The sequence below is a fragment of the Pongo pygmaeus genome, chromosome 5, assembly GCF_028885625.2.
Source record: "Pongo pygmaeus isolate AG05252 chromosome 5, NHGRI_mPonPyg2-v2.0_pri, whole genome shotgun sequence".
NCBI lineage: Eukaryota > Metazoa > Chordata > Mammalia > Primates > Hominidae > Pongo > Pongo pygmaeus.
The window spans coordinates 54,023,593-54,050,708 of record NC_072378.2 but is presented as its reverse complement, the minus strand read 5'-3'; the positions used below and the strand labels follow the sequence as shown (position 1 = coordinate 54,050,708).

The window sequence follows — 27,116 nt, the reverse complement described above, 5'->3', positions numbered from 1 at the left end:
TTCATTTTTGTATTGTGTGTCACAGGAAAATGTAAGACGAAATAGGGCAGGGACATTATGCTTCTTGTTCACCTCTGTTTTCCTAGAGCCCAGCCTTGTGCCTGGTGCAGTTGGCATCAGGCCCTTGTGGCATGAATGAGTGAATGAACTACTATTTCAAGTTCCCACTGTATGGTAACTAGTCATTGTAGAGCAGTTCAAAGTTTGACATTTTTTTGTGCTGCTCTTTTTTTTTTTTTTTTTTTTTTTTTTTTGAGACAGAATCTTGCTCTGTCGCCCAGGCTGGAGTGCAGTGGTGTGATCTTGGCTCACTGCAACCTCTGCCTCCTGGGTTCAAGCAATTCTCCTGCCTTAGCTTCCTGAGTAGCTGGGATTACAGGTGCCTGCCACCACGCCCAGCTAATTTTTGTATTTTTAGTAGAGACAGGGTTTCACCATGTTGGTCAGGGTGATCTCAAACTCCTGACTTCAGGTGATCCACCCGCCTCGGCTTCCCAAAGTGCTGGGATTACAGGCATGAGCCAATGTGCCGGGCCCTGTGCTGCTTTTGACATTTAACTAGGTCTCTCTACAAAGACAGGCAGTTCATGTCTTTGGTAGTCATTGTCCCAGGTAGAACTACATCAACAGGAAATTTGCAGCACAGTTAGAGCTCAGCAAGTCATTCTGGAGACAGCACCCCACCCCCCACCACCTCTTATCCATCATTGTCCCATTTGGTGTATTCCTGCAAGACACTCCAGGAATCCTTAATCTTACCCTTTTAAAAAAGGCCTCTCCTGTTGGCAGGAAGAGCATTTAAAACTACCTATTTTAAGTAACTTTTGTGGTTGTTGGGTAGATTGAAGTGAGAAGAGCTGAAGAGTAGAGCCTTGAAGTACGTGTCTCTGCTTTAACAGGCTTTCATGGAGAGGTTTGCAATAGGTTTACCTCCTTCCCACTCCAAAAGATCAAGGGGCTTGGAAAAGAGTGGCAATAATGCAAACTTGTATTATGCATCTATAAAGGAGAGAAAATTGGACCCAGCATTGCAGCCAGGTCATAACACTTCTTGAAAAAAATTAGACTGAGCAGATCTGTGGAGAATTAGACTTTGGTATTGTATTAAGACTCTAATAATGGCTGGGTGTGGTGGCCAGTAATCCCAACACTTTGGAAGGTCCAGGCAGGATTGCTTGAGCCCAGGAGTTGAAGGCCAGCCTGGGCAATATAGCGAGACCCCATCTCTACAAAAAATAAAAGATTAGTGGCATGTGCCTGTGGCCCCAACTACTCGGGAGGCTGAGATAGAAGGATCGCTTAAGCCTGGGAGTTTGAGGCTGCAGTGAGCTGTGATTGTTCAACTGCACTCTAGCCTGGGTGACAGTGAGACCCTAGCCCCCCACCCCAAAAAAAGATTTGATAACACTGTTCTTACCTTAAAATGTGTAAATGATGTTCACTGAAAACTTTCTTTAGTGACTGTTAAGACTATACCTTCACATTTCTTGTTCCAAATACTGTCATAAATTAAATACAAAGCTATAAATTGATTTTTTAAACCTCATTTGAAATGCTGCTTTTACCAGCATTTTACTGTTTTATGATCTATCCTTTCTATTTCCCTAGACTATTTTGTTTTCCAAGTCTTCCTTTGTTCCCCCCCACCACCCCCGCCCCACTAACATATTAATGTCTTTTGGAGTGGGGAGTAAACAGAAACTGAGGTAGAAAAGTCATCTTAGAAGAAAAACATAACCCGCTGCTCATTTTTTATTATTTTAAATTTGCTTCAGTTATGACTCTGGGTGGAGTATAGAATTTTTGAGAAGAATAACATTCCTGCCCTGAAGTGTTGACAGTTGCCCGATGCAAAGGAAAGAATTAAGATTGTGAAGACTGCCCAGGTGATTAAAGAAAAAGAAGCCCCACTCTACTTTTTCCTCCTGCAATGGCACTTCAGTGAAACGTTGGTCTCCCCCAAGCTAGTTCTCCCTCCCACCCTTGATCTGGGATGCAGATACTAATTCTCCATTGTGGTACCTCTCTACGTCTCTTTTTTTCTTTTTTTTGAGACAGAGTCTCGCTCTTGTCACCCAGGCTGGAGTGCATGACGTGATCTCCGCTCACCGCAACCTCCGCCTCCCAGAGTTCAAGTGATTCTCCTGCCTCAGCCTCCCGAGTAGCTAGGATTATAGGCACCCAACACCACGCCGGGCTAATATTTGTATTTTTAGTAGAATCGGGGTTTCACCATGTTGGGCAGGCTGGTGTCGAACTCCTGACCTCAGGTGATCCACCTGCCTCAGCCTCCCAAAGTGCTGGGATTACAGGCATGAGCCACTGTGCCTGGCCACCTCTCTACATCTCTTATGTGCAGAGAGAAGGTGTGACTTTTTTTTGTGGGGTGAGGATGGGAGGGTCTCATAATGCCTAAGTATTTGCTGATGCCTGTAACCATTCCTCTAGTGGCATCATCATGTCAACGTAATCTAATCACCCTTTTGTAAGATAGAGCATTATTTTTCAGACTGCAGGTCATGATTCAGTAGTGGGTTGACATACATTTAGAAGATTCCAACCAGGACTTTTGTGTGTGTGTGTGTGTGTGTGTGTGTGTGTGTGTGTGTCAAGACACTTAACACGAGATCTACCTCCTTAACAGATTTTTAAGTGCACAAATATAGTATTGTTAACTAAAGGGACAATGTTGTACAGATCTCTAGAACTAGTTTATCTTGCATAATTGAAACCATGCTCACCGATTAGCAGTTCCTCAATTTTCCCCTCCACCTAGCTCCTGGCAACAATTCTGCTTTCTGATTCTATGAGTTTGATTGTTTGAGTACTTGATATAAGTAGAATCAAGCAGTATTTGTCCTTCTGTGACCGATGTATTTCACTTAACATAATGTCCTCAAGGTTCATCTAAATTGTCCCATACTGCAGGATTTTCTTTTTTCTTTTTTTTTAAGGCTGAGTAATATTCCATTGCTTGTATGTACCACATTTTCTTCATTCTTCTGTCCGTGAACATTTAGTTGTCTCTACATCTAGGCTATTGTGAATAACTTCGATGAACATTGGCGTGCTAATATCTCTTTGCCAACAGGACTTTTTAAAATATTAAATGGAATAGGGTGAAGAATATTAATTTATCATACCATAGTAAGAATATTAATGTAAAACTTCTGAGTTATCTTTTGAGGGGGTGTGTGAAGGGTAGGCTTGTGCATTGGATTGCCTGTAAATTATTTCTTACTACGGTTCACAGTTGAAGAGTTTGAAGGCCACAGTCTCAGATTGATTTATTCGATGAGGTGAGCCTTGTGAAAAAGGACAGGTTAGCACTAATCTTTGCACGTAGTAGGAACTCACTGGTACACATTCTGAATAGAAGTGTGAAGACAGGTCAGAAGCCTAGTGGCTCAGATGCAAGAGAGCTTGTTTGTGTGCAGAAGCCTTGAGAAATAACTGAGAAACAGGCTGCGCGGATAAAAGTGTGCGTGGTAGATAAAAGTGGGCGTGGTGGGTGGTGTGCCACATGGAGATGAAGAATGGCCTGCAGGACAGAAAGTGGTGTTTTGGATGTGATATGTTGGGCTTTATGGGCATCATATCAAAATGCTGCTTTTCATTGCTTACTGTTGCACTTATAGAGCCATGGACTTGGATAAAAAAAGACAAAAATGAACTTAAAACTCGCCGTAGGTATGGTTGGAAGGAGAGGCTGCCACTTTAGAAATGCTCAGCTCTACTTGCTAGGATAGTATTTGTCTCTTCACACCAGAAAGAACCTTGGATTTGGGGTTCAGTTTGGGTTCTCATCTAAGGCTGAAGTGGATTGTCTTACAGAGGTGCGTGTATGCTGGCTTTTTGGAACTCAGGTATTTTCCTGTGAGAAGCTCCAAGATCAGCCTACAGATGCCTGTTTCACCTTTAATATGACAGGTCCTAACTCTAGCCACCATTTACTGTGCTGCTTCTGTGGGAAACAGAAGTTCCAACTCTTAGGTTCCAGGGAGATACCTATTTTGCCCCAGGATGAGGAGAGGTAAGGGGGATATTCCTGGGTGCCCTGTTGCCTGCTGAGAATACAAACAAGTAAGCCCTTCTGCACAGTTCACATGCAGCTTTTCAGATATGGGTTTTGTTTGTAACTTACGTATGCACATTAAAAGACAGATCTGGGAAATCTATGATGTAAATGTAACAAATTTGACTCTTGATTTTTTCTGATGACTCCAATGTTAGCTGCCTGCCAGACCTTTTCAGCTGCTTAGTGGCAGACATATCATCAGAATTGAAATCTGTCTGACTCCAGGTCCAGTCCTTAAACATTATACCAGGTTTTGGGTTATTTACAATCATGAATTTCATTGAATTTCCTTTTACAGATTTCAAACTGTATAGGTTGTAGAGGGTCAGAAAACAACATTTAAAATTAAACTTATACTTCTAAGTTTGTAACCCAGTGCAGTGGCTCTTGAAGGCAAGAAGGTAAATTGTCCTCTAGTTAGCAGAAAAGTCCATGTGAACTTTGAGAGGAAAATGCAATGTATCTTTAATCTTTATGAGTATGTTCTTATGTATAAAACAGAGATGAGATTTATTAAGGGCTGATCATCCATTGAGTTTGAACTTCCAATTTGCCTATGCCAGGTTCAGAATGCTCAAGTGACTATTTAGAAAATGCATAGCTGGGAGGCCGAGGCGGGCAGATCACGAGGTCAGGAGATCGAGACCATCCTGGCTAACACGGTGAAACGTTGTCTCTTCTAAAAATACAAAAAAAAAAATTAGCTGGGCGTGGTGGCAAGTGCCTGTAGTCCCAGCTACTCGGGAGGCTGAGGCAGGAGAATGGCGTGAACCCGGGAGGCGGATCTTGCAGTGAGCCTAGATCACGCCACTGCACTCCAGCCTGGGCGACAGAGCGAGACTACATCTCAAAAAAAAAAAAAAAAAGAAATGCATAGCTTGCCAGGCATGGTGGCTTGTGCCTGTAAGCCCAGCTACTTGGGAGGCTGAGGTGGAAGGATCGCCGGAGCCCAGGAGTTCATGGCTGCAGTGAGCTGGGATCATGCCACTGCTGCACTTTGGCCTGGATGACCAAGTGGGACCCCATCTCTTTAAAAAAAAAAAAAAAGGAAAGAAAAAAGAAAATGCCTAGCTTATTAACGAATAAGTGTATGATCCTATTTAAAAATACAGTCTTGAGTGATAAATCTAGAATGGACAAAAGCACAATTATTTGAGTCAAATTGAAGGTTCTCTATAGCTTTGGACAAGTTGCTTACTCTCCCGACTTCAATTTTGTCATCTATTAAATGAGGACAATACTACCTTCCTTACAGGGTTATTGAGATTAAATGGGGTAATATTAGTGAGATGGTTTGCAGGTGCCTAGCCTGTTAAGTAAAAACTCATAAATAGCCTAAACCGTTTACTTAGAAAATTTAAAATCCAGTATATCTTATTTAAATAGCTGTGGTCATTGGGGAATGAAACATTCCACATATGTAGGGTTTTTTGGTTTATTTTTTACAGTTAACTGAAACTTGCTTGTTCAGATACAATTATATTCCATTAACAGTAATTTTTTATTATATTTCTTTTCTTTTTTTTAGTATTATGTATTTATTTATTTATGTATTTTTTCGAGACAGGGTCTTGCTCTGTCACCCAGGCTAGAGTGCAGTGACACCATGACAGTGTGCTGCAGCCTCAGCCTCCCAGGCTCAAGCGATTTAGATCGTATTTCTAAGTTGCGCTTCAAAAATGCATTGACACAGGCTCAGGCTAGGCTTCTTAAAATAAGATATAGAGCACAAATTAATTATTTCTTAATAGGCATTACAAAGATTCAGGTTCCTTCTATAGGTCATAGCGTATTCTGTAACACAAAAAGCAAAGTTGTCGCATCTCTCTATCTTTTTTAGCTGTCACTGGACATTGATTCAACAGCATTTATTGTCCATTAACCCCTACCCACCCCCGAGAAATTCCCTTGTGCCCTTTGCACATGTGTGCATGCGTGTATGCTAGAGAGAGAGAGGGAGAGCACTTCAGTTGATTCTGATTTTTCTTCAGACACCACCTTTGAGAAACTGCCTTGAAGAATGTGTGGTCATTAATTAGATGAAGGGGAGAAAGGAAGTCATTATAGTCAAAAGAACAGTGTAACAAAAGGAGGAAAGGTGAGAAATACCATTGGATAGTATGTGAACGTTATTGTGCAGTTTAGTGTTGTAAATGCAGTGAATCGGTTTAGCCAGCTTGTAGAGGTCTTTGTCTAGTTCTTGATAAGTAGAGGTTATATTGTACTTTAAAAACATGAGAAAAGTAGAATGGAAAAAAAGTGTATTAGTCTTCTATACCTATCTCCTACAGAAAAAATCTTTTAAGACTTATCAGTTACTATGACCTACCATATCACAGTTGAATTCCTCCATGTTAAGACCCTACTGTCTAGAAGTATGGTATTAGCAGATATACTTATTGATTGGTACTGTGTGTAGTTTCATTTTGAAGCATAAACCTGAGTAACATTCAGTAAGACTCTGTATGTTCAGAAAAGATGTCACAATATTTATTGAGCCTCTAACATCACTATTTATGTTTCTGAAATTTTTACATACTGTCAAGGCATCTGAATATATTATTAAAGTTAGAAAACTGTATATGAAGCATTACTGACGTTGCTGGTATTATTGGAAAGACCATATCCTAACGAGCTTGCTAATTAGTACTCTGTTTCTACATTTCATGATATAATCAGGTGTTTTTAAAAAAACATTTTAACAGCTTTATTGGGTTATAATTAACATAAAGTTAACTGCACATATTTAAAATGTACAATTTGGTAAGTTTTGATATATGTATACATCATAAAATCACCTCTGATAATAAGTATATTCATTATCTCCAAAAATGTCATCATGCCTCTTTGGTAATTTCTTCCTCTCTCCATCCCATGCAGCTGATTTGCTTTCTGTAGTTTGCATTTTCTAGATTTTCATATCTAAGAAATCATAGTTTGCATATGATATCTAGTTTCGTATACCTAGGAAATCATACAGCATATCCTCTTTTGGTCTGGTTTCTTAGAGTCTACATAAAGATTTTGAGATCCATCCATGTTGTTACATGCGTCAGTAGTTCATTCCTTTTCGTCGCTGAGTAATATTTCATTCCATGGATATATCAGTTTGTTTATACATTCACCATTTGTGTTGCATTCAGTTTTTCACTATTATAAAAAAATTATATGAACATTAACATACAAGTTTGTATGTATGGACTCATGCTTTTCTTCATCTTATTACCCTAGGAGTGGCGTGTGTTAACTTTTTAAGGAAACTATAATACCAAACTTTTCCAGGGTGGTTGTACCATTTTGCATTCTCACTAGCAGAGTATGCCAGTTCAGTTCATCCACATTCTTGTTAACACCGGTATGGGCAGTCTCTTTAATTTTAGCTATTCTAATAGGAGTGTGGTGGTACGTTGTTGTATTTTTAAATTGCATTTTCCTGAAGATCAGTGATGTTGAGTATCTTTTCATGTGCTGATTTGTCATGTGTATATCTTTTTTGTGAAGTGTGTTAAAATCATTTGTCTATTTTAAAACTATTGAGTTTTGAGTGTTCTCTGTATTTTGGATGTAAGTATTATCAGACACATGCTTTGCAAACTTTGCAAATATTTCCTCTCAGTCTGTTTTCATTCTCTTTTTTTATTTATTTTTTATTTTTTTGAGACAGAGTCTCACTCTGCGGCCCGGGCTGTAGTGCAGCGGCACAATCTCAGCTAACTGCAACCTCCACCTTCTGGGTTCAAGTGATTCTCCTGCTTCAGCCTCCTGAGTAGCTGGGATTACAGGCATGCGCCCCCACGCCTGGCTAATTTTGTGTTTTTAGTAGAGGCGAGGTTTTGCCACGTTGGCCAGGCTGGTCTTGAACTCCTGAGTTCAGGCAGTCTGCCTGCCTTGGCCTCCCAAAGTGCTAGGATTACAGTCTTAAGCCACCGTGCCTGGCCTTATTTTTATTTTTAAGAGATGAGGTTTTGCTATGCTGCCTAGGCTGTCCTAGAACTCTTGGGCTCAAACAAACCTCTGCCCCAGCCTAACAAGAGCTGGGACTTACAGGCATGTGCCACCTCACCTGGCTAGTGGCATACTCTTTTGATTGCTGTATCTTTATAATAAGCCATGAGATCATATAGTATTAGCTCTCTAGCTTTATTCTTTTTCAACTGGTTCGACTCTTCTGGATATTTTGAATTTCCACGTGAATTTTACAACCAGATTGGCAATTTCTACTTAAAAACAAAAAACCCTGCTGGGGTTTTTATTGGGATTGCATTGAATCTGTAAATCAGTTTGGGAAGAATTAACATCTCAGCAATATTGAATCTTCAAGTATATGAATATCTCTCCACTCTACTTACATCTTTCATTTCTCCCAGCAGTGTTTTGTAGTTTTTCGCGTACAGGTCTTTCACATCTTTTTTGTCACGTTATCCCTGAATGTTTCTTATGTTTCAGTTCTGTTGTAAATGGTTTCCCCGGACCTTCAGCTCCATCTCTTCCACCCAGGGAGTCCACTGGGCTCTTCTTCACCTTCCTGCCCGTGACCTGGCGCCTCTCCCCAGGCAGTAAGTGGGGGCAATTGTAGGGCCCACTGATTTTCCCCCGTATCTCAGGGATCCTTTCTTATCTGATATGCAGTGTCTTGAAAATTATTCTTTCATGTATTTTCTCTTCCTCTCTCTCTTTTTTTTTTTTTTTTTGTTTTTTCAGGTAGGAGGGTAAATTTAGCCCCTGTTACTCCATCTTGATTAGAAGTGGAAGTGTTTCCCACTTTTTCTGTCCTTTTAGCTGTGTTCTCCTTTGTCTGTAAACTTTGTCCAAAGCTGGCTGTCATTGTGGTTTATAAGATACCTGCCAGCACCCAAGATTTAGCCAAGTTTTTAAAAGGTCAGGATTTTCTTTGCTCTTAAACCATAGTTTTCATCATTTAGTATCTCTGTTATCATCCTGTGACTGGATATTTGGTAAAAACACAATTATTTTGAAAGTTGACATACATTTTATTAATGAGCTTTAGTCTGAAGATCAGAGTCGAAGACCTGGGGTCATCCCGGGTTGTGTGAGCTTAGAAAACAGAACTTAAGCCTGGGCACGGTGGTTCACGCCTGTAATCCCACCACTTTGGGAGGCCGAGGCAGGTGGATCACTTGAGGTCAGGAGTTCGAGACCAGCCCGACCAACATGGTGAAACCCCCTCTCTACTGAAAATACAAAATTAGCTGGGAGTTGTGGCACACACCTGTAATCCCAGCTACCAGGGAGGCTGGGGCAGGAGAATCGCTTGAACCCGGGAGGCAGAGGTTGCAGTGACCTGAGATTGCGCCATTGCACTCCAGCCTGGGTGACAAAAGTTAAACACCATCTCAAAAAAAAAAAAAAAAGAAAAGAAAAGAAAAACAGAACTTAAATTCATTGGACCACAATTTCCTCATCTATAAGACTAATTAAAAACCCTGTCATTTGGTGTTTTGAATTGCATGTTTATATATATAGATTCTTTTAGTTGTATTTTTTAACAATTTTTAATTGTTTCAGAATACCTTAATACTTAATACTCTGTAACTTATGAAAATCGGTAAATTCTACCAGAAGTGGTAGAATTCATTCCCCTGCAACCTTTCAGGTTTCAGCATTTTCTTTTGAGATTACATACTTTACCATCAACTGAAAAAGTAATCTTAATTATAAAGCCACAGATATTAATTTCCTAGAAATTTGGTGTGGAAGTTAGTAGTATTGCTGTGTGTAGGAAGAATGATGGCAGGCTTTCAAGAGTTGGGGAAGGACAAGAAGCCTCTGGATTTGCCAGTTGGGCAGGTACTGGGGGCATCTGGCAACACCATATCTGAATATATTAAGGATTTGGGAGAATAGCAAAAGTTGGTGTCAGATCAAAATAAATGCCACAAAGCCCCCATGCATGTTTTTACATTTCATATGATCTTTGAAATCTGGATTATAGTTTTTAGAAGGAGACAGGCTTGCACTGGGACAGCATATGAGTTTGGGTCACTTTGGTAGTATCTCTCTGTCTAACTTATCACTGGTGTGTAGTGAAACTGAATGAGTGATGACTTAATCTCCACTTAATGGTTCTGTTTCTCAGACATGGTTTAAAAAGACAAAGAAGGATGTAATGAGCCTCAGACTTATAGCCAAAAGAGTTCATATTTGATACATCTTTATTGGCACTTGGAAAGTTTGGTTATTTAGATTGGTATGTCCTGAGCGAGTTTCTATGACTAAGGTTCTGCTCTGATGGATGATCTCTACAGAACTTTCTGTATTAGATTTCTGTGTCTGTTTTATGGTTAGAGTTTAGTAGTTGAACTTATTTCCACAATAATACTACAAAAGAGCCCCCAAAACAGATGTTCCTAGTTACATAAATGCTCTTACAGACCCCCTGTTGTCTTTGTCCCCCTCGCCTGAGATTCTGTTTTTAGGCCTTTGGATTCAGTTAACTCCTTTTTGAAGTGGATGGTGACTTAGCAGAATTCAGACTCTAACGTGAGTTGACTCCATGACGCTTTTCCAGGAAACTAGTAAAAATCTGGGTTGTAAGTCTGCCCCATTCAGATTAACTGCTGGGGGCGGACAAGAGCTTCACAGAGATAGAAAAGGTCATAGAAGCTGCTGTTTTCCAGCAGACTTTTCAGCAGTCCTGCCTGAGCTAAGCAGGGTAGTACCCTGGCCTGCCAGTGTGTTAAGTTGTGTCTAGGGATTATGATTTGTTGGCTCCACTACTCAAATAGAGCAAGAGCTGGGAAGTAAACAAAAACTTTATTCCTGGAAGCATATTTGAGGCCTATCGCAGATCACTTTATACGTAGTTCCTGCAGACTTGGTCATTTAGTTTCTCAGCTTAGGATGTACTGCAAGAAATTGAGGCAGAAATGAGAGGGACCAGTCGGGAGAGCAGCTGCCCAAAGCAGGTCCAGATGTGGCCTTCTGATATGCCCCTAAGGGCCCTGCCCTGTTATAGCTGTAGTTAAAGAAGTGAAATTGCCAAAAACATCTGAAGCCCTAATAAAAAGTGAACGTATGTTTAGTATCTTCCTATTGATAGCAGATAGTCAATTTTAGAAAGATTTCCACTCATGTATATGTAAACTTTTTAAAGAAAACATATGCTCTAAAGGGGTAAGTTTTGGATAATAAGAAAGTTAATTTCAATACAATGAATGTTCTGTGTTTGATGAGTGAAAGAAAAATGGATGGTCTTATACTAAGAGTTTCTGGAAGACTTTAATTTCAAAAACAGTAGTTTAGAACTGGAAGGGACATTGGGTTTTCTCTTATTTTCAGATGGTTTAAAAGCCAAAGACTACAACACATTCTAAGTGGCTATCATTAGGGAAAATTAAGGCTGTTCTGGGCAGGATAAATACCTTGTACAACTTTAGGAGGCACCAGGGTGGGTAGCACCCCTTGAGGGTGGAAAGGGGAAGGAGTTACAGTGTTGGGGGTTCAGCAAAGGTCTCTCTAAAGGAGTGGCACTTGACTTGAAGCACACAAGAGCCAGCTCTTTGAAATACTGAGGTAAAAATATTCCAGGCAGAGGGAACAAAAGTGTCTCAAAGGCCTTGAAGTGATTGTTGTAGAGACAGAAAAGGCCAGTGTAGCTGCAACATCGTGTGGGGTGGGTTGAAATGAAGGAGGCTGAGAAGATTGGTCCTAATGCTCTTTAGGAGGGATGTTGGAGTTTCTGCTGAGTGTGAGCCATTTAAGAGTTTCAAGGAGAATGACTTGACGTGCTTGCTGAAGGACCATGGTCTTCCTGACTGTAGGGTTACACAGCATTCCATGCCAGTAGCTTTCATCTTTGACTAAAACAAATGCTCTGTGAAACATTTCCACAAAACAGCAGTTCCCTTCCCATGAGTGACATATTCTGATATTTCTATTCTACCCTATTAAAAATTATTTTTTGTTATGTTGACCACAACTCATCATGGCCTACAAAGGAGCTGTAACCAATGTTTGAAAAACACAAGACACTATCCTGTGTCAATCAGTGTATCACTGCCCTGGAGCTAGAAAATAGTAACCACTAACCCCTGAGTGGTACAGTGTACTTAATACTGTTTTAGTACTTTACATGCATTGTTTTATGTAATCCTCCCCAGTAGCCCTGTGAGGCAAGTATTACCTCCATTCTGCAAAAACTGAAGCATCGAGAAGTTACCAAGATTCAAACTGATTGACTCCAAAGCCTGCACTCTTAGCTGCTCCCCCACCTATTACCGCCCAAATAAGCAGGAGGAAAAGAGCTCTGTGACAGTTTTAATAGGCTCCAAACAGAGATGAGATTGGGGGTGGCAAGGAAGAGAAGAAAGAATAGAGAAAGGGATGGTGGTAATGCAGGAAGTAGGCTTTTTTTTGGTAATGAAAATATGAATATGTCATCAGCCACAGATCCACACTTAAGCATTTTTTGGTACCCCATAGCCGGTAATTCTCTTCTAGTGAAATGCAAGCACTCTTTCAAAACGACACCATTGAATATGCTTGGTAAAGTTCTCGGTCTGCAGGACAAATGCTAACAAGTTTAGTAATGTGACTGCAGCCTTCCCAGCTAATCTGCTGGCAAGCGAGCCCTGTGAAAAGGCAGATGCAGGACGAGCCCTTTCTATGAAAATCAGGCTGACCTCATTTGATAGTTATGCAGCCTGTGTCGACCTCTTCCCAGGGCAGCAGGTAGCAGGCCAGAATCAGAACCCCAAGTGAGGAGCTTTAACTTATCTGAGATTTTCATCCTTTAGCATGAATTTCAAATATGGCAGGGAAGGAGATTGAATTCACAAAAACCTAAATTTTCCAAATCCTACAGGTTACAATTACTCTGTTGGTGGGATCTACTGTAACACCCAGGTACGATTCCTGAATGGGAACCTGATGCTGCCTTTGTGAGATGTGGTTATGACACAATGTCTGCACTCAGATTCGTATGATGGTAGAATGGCATTAAACTTGGAGATCTTGAAGCTCTGTCATCCTGTCCCTGGAGGCATAGGTGACCCCCAGTGAGCACTAGCAGTCACTTTGGACTTAGAATTCCTGTATTTAGCATTGACTCTCACTTAGTCTCTTTAGAAAACTCTTTTTTCTCTCTCTTTGTTAGGTTGGTTAGTCTAACACCAGTTCCTAGGAACTAAAATCCTGAATTTCTCATAGGCAGTCTGTGAATTTAGGGCAGCCTAATTTATAACATGCCTTAGAAGGAAATCATGTGTGCATTCTTGCTTGCTCAGCCCAAGAAGTGTATCAGGCCCTGAGCGGGGCACCACCCTCTGGGGGGATGTGTTCTCTCTAGCAGCAGTCCTGTCCCCATGCTAAAGCCCTAAACTCTCCTGCACCTAGAGGGAGTCCCTGCAGAAATTCTCCATGATCTTCACTGGCTATGGTGCCCCAGCTCTGGCTACTGCAGGGCAGTTGATCCGAAGCAGCTTCTGTCTGGGGATCAGGATACTCTTTCTTGTCAACCACGTGGTGACTAGGACTCTAGCAGGGGAATACGTTCTTAGGAAAAAGCCAAGCAATTCATTTGTCTTTAGAACTCAGAACCTATTGTACTAAAGTGCAGATGATTGGAGATAAATAAGAACTATTCATACTTATAATGTCGTTTCTTTAAGAGAAAATGTGTTCTGGTTTAGGTTTCTAAATTACAGAGTACCTGAGTTATGCTGGTGGCCATAAGCAGACATTCCCATTGGCAACTTGATGTGCTGTCTTTTCTGAGGTTAATTTGTGTGAGAAGACTGGTTAGATTTTGTTAGATTTGGTTCAGAAATAAAGTAGGAATGCCTTAATGGTCTTTATAATTGTCAGAAAATTAAAACTAACATATGCCTGAATTGTGGTAGCATGATGTTTTTAAAAAAATCAGCCAATGTAAATTCAGAGGCCCAGAAAATGTCTCATGCATCTGTGGAGCATGAAAGAGCAGATCTACATTCAAGGATTTCCTTTGTGCCAACAATAATGAATTAGTGTGTCCAGGTAAAATTAATTTCAAGATTGTGTTTTCTCTTGGGTTTTAGTCCAGTGCTGTCTAGTACAACCTCTGCAGTAAGAGAAATGTTCTACTCTATACTATCCATTAGAGAGTAGGAAACTGATTTTTTTATTTTATGTTAAGTAATTTTAAATCCACACAGCCACATGTGCTTAGTGACTAGCATAATGGACAACACAATTTTTTGCATTCCTTTGGTGACAGGTGACATTTTCCCCCTGTATGAGACTCCTCCCAACTTACCCCGCAACTCTCATTGTCTTTCTCTATTTTATTAAAGTCTTGAAATTTTTCTCTTGGGCTTCATATCACTAATCTAGGCATGTTAAGAATGTTTTCTCTATTTGGGCCGAGACAATATTGAGAAAGTTACTCCACCTAATCCTATAGGAAATTAATTGATTATTATGCAGTATTAAAATTGGGATTAATGTGTTGTAAATAAAAAGCAGCCTGCTCTGTGCTACAGAAAACTAGATCAGGGAGAGGCCACATTTATTTTAATTTCTAAAAGTGTAAACCTTTCATAGTATCATGTGAAATTCTTTAGTATGAATAGACATTTCAAAGTAGGAGGAAAAAAACCTATTTTCTGAAAATATATGAAATGTTAGCAGAATTTGATACAGATTTAGACAAAACTGTTAAAATATTTTCTTTTTGGAACATAGAACAATTTAATTATTACAGTATCCACAGTCATCAAATATGTATATATTTAAATCATCAAATATATATATATTTAAAATATAGTTGTGTGTGTGATGTTATGTGTGTATAATGTCATGTACACAAAAGCACATACAGTTTCTACTTTGTACTTACTGGTCCCCTAAAAGTGCTTGGAGATTACCATGTGAAACAGTGGTTTTCCTATTTGTGATGTCATCATTAGACATATCTAACATAGGAGTCCATCTTTAAAAATCTGAGCCATATGTAATTTTATTACATCTGTATTAGAATCTCATATTCAGTTTTCTACTTTTTAAAACACAGCTCCTCTTTTAGTCTTGTCATTCAGGTTGTCCTGTGTTACTGTGGGTGTTTAAAAATTAAGTAGCATCACTATGGCTAACACCTCTTTGGGCGCACCAAGTTTGGGAAATGAATGCCATCCAACTTGATGGTTGAGATGTCTTTAAAAAAAAAAATTTGTTATTACCATTTTGCTGTGAGAGGAAACAGTCTTCTGGGCAGAAGGCATTGAGTGAGTACCTAACTTTAAAACAGTTTATAACCTAAAGGGTGACTACTTGGCATGATCTCTGCAGGGTGGATGCAGTGATCTGCATCTTTGACAGGCGAGAGGGTGATTGTGCTGCAGTCAGTGATGCAGCTCCCCTGGGGGACAGGATCCTGTGGGAGGTTGAATTTTATGTTGAAGGATCCCTAGACCCTCACCTTTGCCTAGCCAGTCCCCATGTCAGGAATCAACTTAAATTTAAATGGCACTTCCTCTGGGAAGCCTTCCGATCTTCTAGACTGGCTTAGACTGTGCTGTTACATATGCACAGCTCTCTTTGGTCATTTCGAGCACTCGTTCAGATAATTCAGCAATAGTGTGTTATTGGCTGTCAGTCCAGCCAGTGTAAGCCTGAGAACAGGAGCCACATCTGCCTGGCTCTTCACAGTATTCCCAGCACCTGCTTAGCAAAAGGCTTTGTTGAATGGATGAAAGGACAAAGGGGTTAGTGCTGGGAGTGGGAGGCAGGAAGTGTGTCCAGCAAGACTGTTTTTTGGCACTGATTAGTCATCAACTCTAACTAGAGCCTTAGTCCTCAAAATGGTTGCAGGCTTGTTTAGGAGTTAGTGTAAGGAGAAAACTAAGTCTCTGAGAAGCAACGGGTGGTTCTAGCAAAAGGATCAAAACTATTGTTTGGGCTGGTGCAAGAGAGCCAGCAGTGTGGAATGGAGGAGCTGGCCCTGAACCCCAGATGTCAGTAGGGGGACTGAAGACCCTGCCCTGCACACATACTCTACCTGGACTAGGTCCTGGGGAGCCCTTCACTGTCTTGCCCTCCTTGGCCTGACCACCTGGATACAGATCCTTCCCAGGGTGTAAGGAGGGGAAAGTCCTCATGCTGTCTCTGGGAGGAATGTAGGATCTCACAGCTCATAGTCCCTGAAGGGCTTGGTGTAGGTTTCTTCTCTTCACAGGTCAAGCATATGATGGGTTAAATAGTTTGAGAGGGGAAATTCCTTCCTTTTCATTTACACAGAAACTGACAAAAGAACTTTCTCCCTAAATGGGGAACTGCCTATAACTGCTCTGAGTATTATAGAACTGTATTATTTCCTAATTAAGCATTGTTTTTACCTCTAGGAGTAGATATTAACAAATTAGTATTTCATAAAATACCCAGCCATTCCTCAAATTCTTTTTTTTTTCTTTTTTTTTTTTTGAGACAGTCTCGCTCTGTCGCCCAGGCCGGGGTGCAGTGCCGCGATCTCGGCTCACTGCAAGCTCTGCCTCCCAAGTTCATGCCATTCTCCTGCCTCAGCCTCCTCAGTAGCTGGGACTACAGGCGCCCGCCAGCATGCCTGGCTAATTTTTTATATCTTTAGTAGAGACGGGGCTTCACCGTGTTAGCCAGGATGGTCTCGATCTCCTGACCTTGTGATCCGCCCACCTCAGCCTCCCAAAGTGCTGGGATTACAGGCATGAGCCACCGTGCCCAGCCTGCCATTCCTCAAATTCTTTATTATTATTATTATTATTATTATTATTATACTTTAAATTTTAGGGTACATGTGCACAATGTGCAGGTTAGTTACATATCTATACATGTGCCATGCTGGTGTGTTGCACCTATTATATCTCCTAATGCTATCCCTCCCCCCACCCCACAACAGTCCCCAGAGTGTGATGTTCTCCTTCCTGTGTCCATGTGTTCTCCTTGTTCAGTTCCCATCTATGAGTAAGAACATGCGGTGTTTAGTTTTTTGTCCTTGCGATAGTTTACTGAGAATGATGATTTCCAGTTTCATCCATGTCCCTACAAAGGACATGAACTCATCCTTTTTTATGGCTGCATAGTATTCCATGGTGTATATGTGCCACATTTTCTTAATCCAGTCTATCGTTGTTGGACATTTGGGTTGGTTCCAAGTCTTTGCTATTGTGGATAGTGCCGCAATAAACATACGTGTGCATGTGTCTTTATAGCAGCATGATTTATAGTCCTTTGGGTATATACCCAGTAATAGGATGGCTGGGTCAAATGGTATTTCTAGTTCTAGATCCCTGAGGAATCACCACACTGACTTCCACAATGGTTGAACTAGTTTACAGTCCCATCAACAGTGTAAAAGTGTTCCTATTTCTCCACATCCTCTCCAGCACCTGTTGTTTCCTGACTTTTTAATGATTGCCATTCTAACTGGTGTGAGATGGTATCTCATTGTGGTTTTGATTTGCATTTCTCTGATGGCCAGTGATGATGAGCATTTTTTCATGTGTCTTTTGGCTGCATAAATGTCTTCTTTTGAGAAGTGTCTGTTCATATCCTTTGCCCACTTTTTGATGGGGTTGTTTGTTTTTTTCTTGTAAATTTGTTTGAGCTCATTGTAGATTCTGGATATTAGCCCTTTGTCAGATGAGCAGGTTGCAAAAATTTTCTCCCATTGTGTAGGTTGCCTGTTCACTCTGATGGTAGTTTCTTTTGCTGTGCAGAAGCTCTTTAGTTTAATTAGATCCCATTTGTCAGTTTTGGCTTTTGTTGCCATTGCTTTTGGTGTTTTAGACACGAAGTCCTTGCCCATGCCTATGTTCTGAATGGTAATGCCTCGGTTTTCTTCTAGGGTTTTTATGGTTTTAGGTCTAACATTTAAGTCTTTAATCCATCTTGAATTAATTTTTGTATAAGGTGTAAGGAAGGGATCCAGTTTGAGCTTTCTACATATGGCTAGCCAGTTTTCCCAGCACCATTTATTAAATAGGGAATCCTTTCCCCATTGCTTGTTTTTCTCAGGTTTGTCAAAGATCAGATAGTTGTAGATATGTGGCATTATTTCTGAGGGCTCTGTTCTTTTCCATTGATCTATATCTCTGTTTTGGTACCAGTACCATGCTGTTTTGGTTACTGTAGCCTTGTAGTATAGTTTGAAGTCAGGTAGCGTGATGCCTCCAGCTTTGTTCTTTTGCCTTAGGATTGACTTGGCGATGCAGGCTTTTTCTTGGTTCCATATGAACTTTAAAGTAGTTTTTTCCAATTCTTTGAAGAAAGTCATTGGTAGCTTGATGGGGATGGCATTGAATCTGTAAATTACCTTGGGCAGTATGGCCATTTTCATGATATTGATTCTTCCTACCCATGAGCATGGGATGTTCTTTCGTTTGTTTGTATCCTCTTTTATTTCCTTGAGCAGTGGTTTGTAGTTCTCCTTGAAGGGGTCCTTCACGTCCCTTGTAAGTTGGATTCCTAAGTATTTCCATTCCTCAAATTCTAAGCTCCCTAAAACTCTTACCCTTAAGGTAGAGTATCAAAATGTTTTTAAAAGCAAGAAAAGAAAATTTTTATCTTATACTAGTGGTAAATGCCATTTAAAGACTTAAATCCTAAAAGCTTGTATTTACTCTTAAACTTCATTGTCACAGGTATTTCTCTGTCTGCTGTATATTCAGCATTGTACTGAGTACTTACGTCGCCTCAGTTAAAATTCTTTGTTTTTATTGGCCTAATTTCAGATTAACATGAAAGTACCTCACCCTTGTTTAAACCTGCATTAAATGACTTGGATTACTGTGTCTGGAGTTTTCCTAGCAACACTATTTCACACACAAAGCAAAGTACATACTAGCCTTTTGTATGTGTCTTTGTCCTTGTTTCAACAGCTCAGGGATAGTAGTGTATTAATGACTTTTATTCTGGTCTTTTATATGTGTCTTTGTCCTTGATGTGACAGCTGAGAGTAGTGGTTTTTATTCTAGTAGGATAAAATTTAGCCTTTTAGCAATAGAAGTCTAAGAGATTTTAATTTTCATTTGTAAAAATAGTGCACATTTAAAATCTGAATATCTTGCAAAGTGGTCAGGTATTTTTTTATTGGGTCTCTTTTCCCTCAATTAAAAGGATAACTGATGGGTGCCAAAAAACAGTATCCCAAAGTCACCTTCAGGGCATTGTGACCTGTGTATTGCAGAGAATAGAGCTCGGTGGGTATTTTTTCCCCTACTTCCAAGATGATATGTTAATTGCACAAGTTTGAATTGGTCACTCTGCAACCCATTTATAATGCTCTTTGGGTATATATGCTTTTGGAGTTGTATATATGTGTAAAGTACATAAATATATTTGATGTTGCTGCAATTCTAGGTTTATAGCCTAGATGCTCTTCAAAGTTAGAAAGCTGATACAGTTTTATCCTTGGAATCAGTGTTGTGATACAGAAAGGCATCTGTTTTATTATTTTCTTTTGTAATATACAAAAGAAATTATCCTTATCCTTTGGATTCAAAAACGAAGTTTAGGATGGGGATACAATCCAGAAATCATAAAATAATTTATTGGGGCTTTAGATGTTTTATATTGGAAAAGCGTTGTCTTAGTGTATCACTTTTTATTATCACCAGTCATCTCGGTTATTGCGTCAAACCCCATTTCAGCTCTAGTTTGACTTTTAAATATGCAGTTACGATTCAGAATGCTCATATAGACAGGCTCTAATCGGAAATAAACATAAAGGTGTTGAGGTGTGGTGGGGGTGTTTAACAAAAAGCTAAAAGACTGAAGAACCTCTTTGAGGACCAGTGCAGAAAGATCAAGGTGACTGCAGAGAAGGAGCACTTCAGAAGGCATTAAATTTTAGTTTGAAAAACCGTCAGGAAATTCTTGAGGCTTCCAACTGATTATTATTCTATTGAAAAGTAAATTTGGTTTTCTTTCTCATTTGGTAAATATTCTGATGTTTTTCTGTTTCATTTGCTTAATGAGATCATGAAGTGATTATACTTTAATTGAGGAGAGTTTGGTTTGTTAACATTTTAAATGTCATCCATTTGGCATTTAAAACTGATATTTAAAACTCAGAATGAGCTTGAACTTTTTGTTCTTTTGCCCTACCCATGTTTTAAACTTCTGGGCTAAGAGTGAATTTGAAAACTAAGGATTTCAATTTTTTTCAAAGTTAGGAAACTAACAATTAAAGTTATTGCAACTTAGTTTATATAATTGCTACAAGTTCTTGCTCATTTGGTAAAAAATAAAGATGCACTCAGTAAGCAAGGAAGTATCTCTTAGACTTTCTTTAGGAAGCACGTTATCTAGTTAAGCAAATAACGTAATTCCAGTAGCAGATGCCAGGCAGATGAGTTGGAGTCTAAGTGAGTGAAGGAGGAAGTACTGAAGAAGGAACATTTCCTCCTAGCTGGGAGAGTTAGGAATGCTACATAAAGTGGGTTCTGTCCTGGGCCTGAGAGATGGGCCAATTCATCTGTTAAAATCTGTGACTGTAACTATTGTTACAGCCCAGCTTCCATGATATAATGTTAGGACCCCTTCCATAAAATGAAAGCATAATCAATTTGAGATAGTTTCATCCAGTATTATAACTTTTCCCTGCTTCATATAGGTTATAACAATTTTATAAAAAGCTTATCTTCACTTACCAAGATTGGCACCCTCTACAGTCCTAGCAGCAAGGTGTGCTGGGCCTTGAGGCCAGACGGGGCTGGCTTCAAATCCCTGCCTGACACTTGTGGCCTTGGGTAGCTTACCTCTCTGAGCCCCTTTGCCCACCTGTGAAATGGGTAATCATGCCTACTTTTGCATGCTGGGTTTGAAGATTAGGATTCATATATGAAAGCATATCCTTTCTCATTATGCTCATTTAAAGATTAACTTGTATCTTTTCACATACCCATTCTGAGACTCAACCAAGTTTTTTGTTTCCAGGTTTTAGCTGTTCCGGAGTCACAGATCTATAGATGGTATCTTGCAACCTGTAATTGTTGTTGTGAACAGTTCCAGATTCTGCAGCCTAGTTTTTAGTCAGCTGACACTGAGTGATTCTGCAGGTGGAGATCTCATGTTTTTGGTTCGTGTACCCAAATCAAGCAGACTTTTCCATTTCTTGAGCTAAAAAATTCTGATGAGAGCTAATAAACGTTAACTGAAAGTTTATTTTGTTGTTGTTTAAATCTGCTAGGCTATCTCCTATAGTTACTAACATTTTTTTCCTCTTTATAATCATATTACTTAGCCCTTAATGTTTCTGTGATGAGGATGGCTGACTCAAATGCCTTCCAAGACCAGGGAAATACACATAAATAAGGGAATAAACTGCAGACAGTGTGCACCCCTGAAAAGCAAACAGCCCAGTCACACAGTCACAGGCTTCGTGCTGGGCTTCTGGGTATTGTTTGAAGACTGAGAACCTAGATTTACATGTGAAATGTCTGGGAAATAGTGGATATACTGTTGCCTGCCTTTTTATTTTTTCTAAACTACTATTGTAGGCCAAACCAAATACACTGTAGCCTGGTTTTTCTTGTGAGGAATCAGTTTCCCACCTCTGTAGTAATTGTCTTGGTGCCATGTGCAAAGGGTGCTTTCAAGGGTTTGCCTGAATAATTCTGTATCTTTTCACTTATGTATGGATAATCGATGTTTTGTTTCCATCACACGTAGTGATTCATAATCTTCACTGTTCACGCCAACTGTCATGATTTAAAGCATGTAATTTCAGGAAAAACAAAAGTAGGTTCTAGTTGTATTCTGCCCAGAAGTCTGACTTTGGTGTTTATGTCCTTTATTTTTACTAGAATTCCACCAGGTATTGTTAATAAATGTACTAGTGCACCCTGCGTTGCAAATTTTATGTGGTTTCAGAGTGGAGAAGTTACCTTAAATTACTTGAGATAAACCAAAATTAAATTGTTGAAACCCCTAAAATAACTTCTCCACACGGTATATTTATGATTATGGTTTAACTCTCCAAAAGTGGGACTGGTAGTGGGATTATGAAAGTGTAATCTACCTTACTTATTACTCTGCCAGTAAGTAAGTGTAATCTACCTTGACTGGAATGTCCAGATAACCTCTTTCTTAAACTTATAGTAAGCCAACTGAGGAAATAAATTTTAAAATGCAGCTTCTTTTTTACAACAGCAATTTACAGAATCTTTGCTTCAAAACACATCTTTTTTTTTGAAGTACTGCTTGTCAAAATGGGTATCGACCTTTCCATAGGATATTAAGTAGGACAGAGGAAAGAAGGGATGGAAGTGGCACTACTGACTGATCCTTTCTACAGGTTTTCATATTATGCATATGAACACTTATGTGCTGTACTGTAAGCAAATGTGACTGTCTGGAGTTACTGTGGATCCTTTACAGACGTGAAGTAAACGTGAAGTCTACGTTTCCCTGCCTTTTTCTTCTGGAGGCCACACTGAAAACAAGTCTGGAAGAATGTTAATTTTTCTCACCTTTATTTTCAATAGGTGGAATACATGTTGGTATCTTTTGATCATGAAAATAAAAAAGTCCGGTTGGTCCTGTCTGGGGAGAAAGTTCTTGAAACTCTGCAAGAGAAGGGGGAAAGGACAAACCCAAAGTAAGCTCTCATGTGCTAATTCAGTGTTTCTGAAACTGCTAAAACTTCTAGGATATAGAGTTTTTTCTCAATTATTGGAGGCAGGATAGCCTAACAGTTAAGAGTACAGGCTCTGGTTTCAGGTTGCCATAGCTTCAAATCATGGTTCCTTTACTCAATAGCTGAATAACCTTGGGCAAGTTACTCAACTTTTCTGTGCCTCAGTTCTCTCATCTGTAAAGAGCATAGCAATACCTACCTAAGCTGTTGGAATTAAATACATTAATATATGAAGCACTTTGTACAGTAAACTAAATATAAAGCCTGTTTTTTATTAAAACGTTTTTGGGAAAAAATGTATTGCAGAAGCGTATAACTGGGATCACAAACCATGGTGCAAGATATAATTTGCAGATGGGTTTTGTTTGGCTTTGTTTGGCTGGCATGATTTTTTTTTGAGACGGAGTCTTGCTCTGTTGTCCAGGCTGGAGTGCAGTGGCGCGATCTCGGCTCACTGCAAGCTCCACCTCCCGGGTTCGCGCCATTCTCCTGCCTCACCCTCCCGAGTAGCTGGGACTACAGGCGCCCGCCACCACGCCTGGCTAATTTTTTGTATTCTTAGTAGAGACGGGGTTTCACCGTGTTAGCCAGGATGGTCTCCATCTCCTGACCTCATGATCCGCCTGCCTCAGCCTCCCAAAGTGCTGGGATTACAAGCATGAGCCACCGCACCCGCCCTGGCATGTTTTTAAGATATTCCTACATTTAAGTAGACAGAGACGGGGAGGGAAGGGGAATATATACTCCTCTGTTCATTTTCCACTCATTCGTTTTGGGGAAGCTGCATTTGAGTTTGGAGGGCAGCACTGAATTGAAAGAACCCTTAAGGCCTTATCTCCTTCTCTGCAGAGTAGGTTAGTTTGTCCTGGACAGTGAGTACTCTGTGTGCATTTTCAGTTATTTATAAAGATTTTGGGTTGGGTATGGTGGCTCATGCCTGTAATCCCAGCACTTTGGGAGTCCGAGGCAGGCAGATCACTTAAGGCCAGGAGTTTGAGACCAGCCTGGCTAACACAGTGAAACCCCATCTCTACTAAAAATACAAAAATTAGCCAGGTGTGGTAGTGCACGCCTGTGATCCCAGCTACACAGGAGGCTGAGGCACAAGAATCACTTGGACCTGGGAGGCAGAGGTTGCAGTAAGCCAAGATCGTGCCATTGCACTCCAGCCTGGGTGACAGAGCGGGACTCTGTCTCGAAAGAAAAAAAACATTTTGGACCCGATACTTGCTGACCCTTATGTAGTTGAATAGCTATGGAAAAGTAATAATCACTGAGAACTGTGAAGGAGTTCTTAGCTTCATTTATACCTAATGGTTTCTACACTTTTAAAGCAACTTTAAAAACTTAAAAATTGAGCAGACTATAGCAAAAGAATAAGATGGAACTAAATTATTTCTCCTCCATAGCCATCCTACCCTTTGGAGACCAGAGTATGGGAGTTACATGATTGAAGGGACACCGGGACAGCCCTACGGAGGAACAATGTCCGAGTTCAACACAGTTGAGGCCAACATGCGAAAACGCCGGAAGGAGGCTACTTCTATATTAGAAGAAAATCAGGCTCTTTGCACAATAACTTCATTTCCCAGGTTAGTTCCTATATTAACATGCCCCAGCAGATCTCTCAGAGATACAGGTAATGAAAAGAGCAAGTCATGACCCAGGCATTCCACCCTACAATCCTCATACGTTACAGACAGTTTATCTTTTATAGACTGCACTTGATAGACTCTGTAACAGTAGAGCTGCAGGCACAGTTGCATGCCAGCTTCTGTCAGCCGTGGTGGCTGCACCGTGGTGAGTGCACTCAGCGGGGCCTCAGTGGGAAAGACCAGGATACTGTGATGACAGACCAGCAGTGTGGCCGTGTCTGCCGCAGGCGAGGGTGGAGGGAGCAGCACGCCTGCCACACAGTTCTGACCCTGTAAGCAGTAGCCAAAGCTTCTGGAATGCTGTCCCCTGGTGACTGTGACGGTTGCGCCCTCATGCACTTTGAAAAAGCAGCATTTACCTGCTAGCATATGGCGGCATCAGTGGCAGATCGGAGGGTCTGCAGTGCTCCCAAAGCACTATCGATACCAATAACTCTATGAACAACGTGAGTCATTAGGTCCTTGCATATTGTTCAGAAAAGAAGATTTAGGGTTTGTCATCAAATCTAGTTATGACCAAAAGTACATAAAAGTAAATAGTGAAATTATGTTCTTCGCTTAGAATGAGGTACATGAATATCATATGTATTATACATAGAACCTCTATGTAAAAATACATTTCTGCCAAAACATGAATGTGATTTATCTATGCTAGATGTCTGTCAGATTGTGACAGTATACTTAGCTCCTCAAAGTTCAAAGGAGCTCTGGGGGTTGGTATCAATGGTGGAGAACACTTTGAACTATTTTTATACCTTTTCTCTGATACATGTCCGTCAGCCATTCAGGGTCATATCATTGGCCTCAGAGGGGCATTTAAATGGGAATTCTATTTTTTTTTATATCTCTACTGTAACATCTAAATAGTTGAAAATTTACTTAAGCCAGCCATCTAACATTTATAGAAGCATCTCTATTTCTGTGATACCTTCATTTTGTATGTACAGGTCACTTCCCTCTCCCCCGCAGAAGGGAAAAACCCAGCTGGGTGAGGGTGGACAGATTTGTTTTGATTAGAGTGGGCACATTTCTTCGACCTAATGTTTGAAAGAGGAGGTGAAAAATCATTGGCCTTGCCATTCACTCAGACACTTGAGTGCCTGCTGCAGGCAGAATGGGCATGCTCTCATGAGTGAAGACGGACAGCTGTGTCTCTGTGGAGCTGGGGGGATGAAGGACAATCAAATACCCATAGATTCATAAGTGTCCAAGTGGGGCCGTGCTAGGAGGAGGAGATGGGGAGCAAAGAGTACAACCTAGGTATCCAGTGGGCTCTGGTGGGTGGAGGAGGAGGGGGTGGGATGTTCGAGGTTCTAGGGGGAGTGAAATAGGAATGGGGAGCGGAGGAAAGTCTTAGGGAGGGGGAGCAGTGTGTGTAGAAGTCCTAGGTTGAACCAAACAAGCGGGGACTTCCTGGGAACTAGAAGAAAGCAAGCTGGCCAGTGTGACTAGGAGGCTGAGGAGGAAGTGCAGGTATGGGGGTAAAGGGAAGCTGGCAGGTAATTGGCAGGCCAGGTCAGGTTAACCATAAATTTTAGTTGTTCTCCTAAAAGCAGTTGAAGGCCTTGGAAAGGTTGGGTTGGGCAGATGGCATCCCCTTTTTGCTTTGCAGCCCTCACTTGGGCTGTAGTGTGAGAGTAGCTGTGGAGCTGGTGCCAGGGCTTACTAGGAGGTGAGTGAGGGAGCTCCCTGGGGGGAGACAAGGGCTGCCTGGATGCCTGTGGGTGCCGGTGATAGGAAAAGTGGGTGGTTTAAAAGATGACAGAGTCGATGAACTGCTGGGGAGAGAAGACACATCAAGGCTTTTGCTATAGGTCATTGTCCTGAAAACCTTGGAGTACTAGAGGCCAAGGAGTAGGTTACAGATGTTAAATGACAACTTCTAGTGAACTAGAAAATTTAATACCTTACATTTTCCTTTTTTTCCCCTTAACATTAAGAGGATTGTACATTTCACTTAGCAAATTAAGAAAGTGGGAGGGGGTTTGTAACACAAACCAGAACTGTTTTATGTATTAAAGCTGAAGAATATATAGGATTGATGGGCAGTGGTGTTTCCTTCTGGGCCAGAAAATAAAGCTTTGGGTTAAGCCTAATGTGTCCCTTACCTTGAGAATGGTTCCATATGGGATAGTTGCCTTTTTAAAAAAGATTTAGCGTCTGGGCATGGTGTCTTACACCTGTAATCCCAGCACTTTGGGAGGCCGAGGCAGGCGGATCACCTGAAGTCAGGAGTTCGAGACCAGCCTGGCCAACATGGTGAAACCCCATCTTTACAAAAAATACAAAAATTAGCCAGGTATGGTGGCATGCGCCTGTAATCCCAGCTACTTGGGAGGCTGAGGCAGGAGAATTGCTTGAACCTGGGAGGCGGAGGTTGCAGTGAGCTGAGATTGTGCCGCTCTGCTCCAGCCTGGGTGACAAAGCAAGCCTCTGTCTCAAAATAAATAAATAAATAAAAAAGATTCAGCATCTTAAGTCATTGTGAAGGGAGAGTTGAGACAGAGGAATAAGCTTTATTCTAAAAACCTGTAATTTAGAAAAAATTATATGTATAGTTTTTTATACCCTGTCCATATAGGAAGGTATTTTGGGACTTGAAACAATAATTATTAGTTATTTAGTGGTTAGAAGCCTCCCTATACATCCACAATAAATGATAAAGTTTTGTTGTAGTATAGGATCAAGAGAGAAAGGAGTGTTCTGGTTCTTAAGTGTCAACAGGGTGACTTTATAAAGATGCAAAGATCTATAGTGTGGAACTCTAGTCCAA

General features: G+C 40.6%; 1 protein-coding gene across 1 annotated transcript in view; it reads left to right on the top strand.

The window, feature by feature from the left end:
* The window catches only part of GCLC (glutamate-cysteine ligase catalytic subunit), a 48,827-nt gene that overhangs the window by 1,860 nt on the left and 19,851 nt on the right, over window positions 1-27,116 (top strand). The window contains exons 2-3 of the mRNA XM_054493615.1: window positions 22,537-22,649; window positions 24,098-24,280. Coding sequence (XP_054349590.1) covers window positions 22,537-22,649; window positions 24,098-24,280 — 296 coding nt within the window. The remainder of the gene's footprint in view (window positions 1-22,536; window positions 22,650-24,097; window positions 24,281-27,116) is intronic.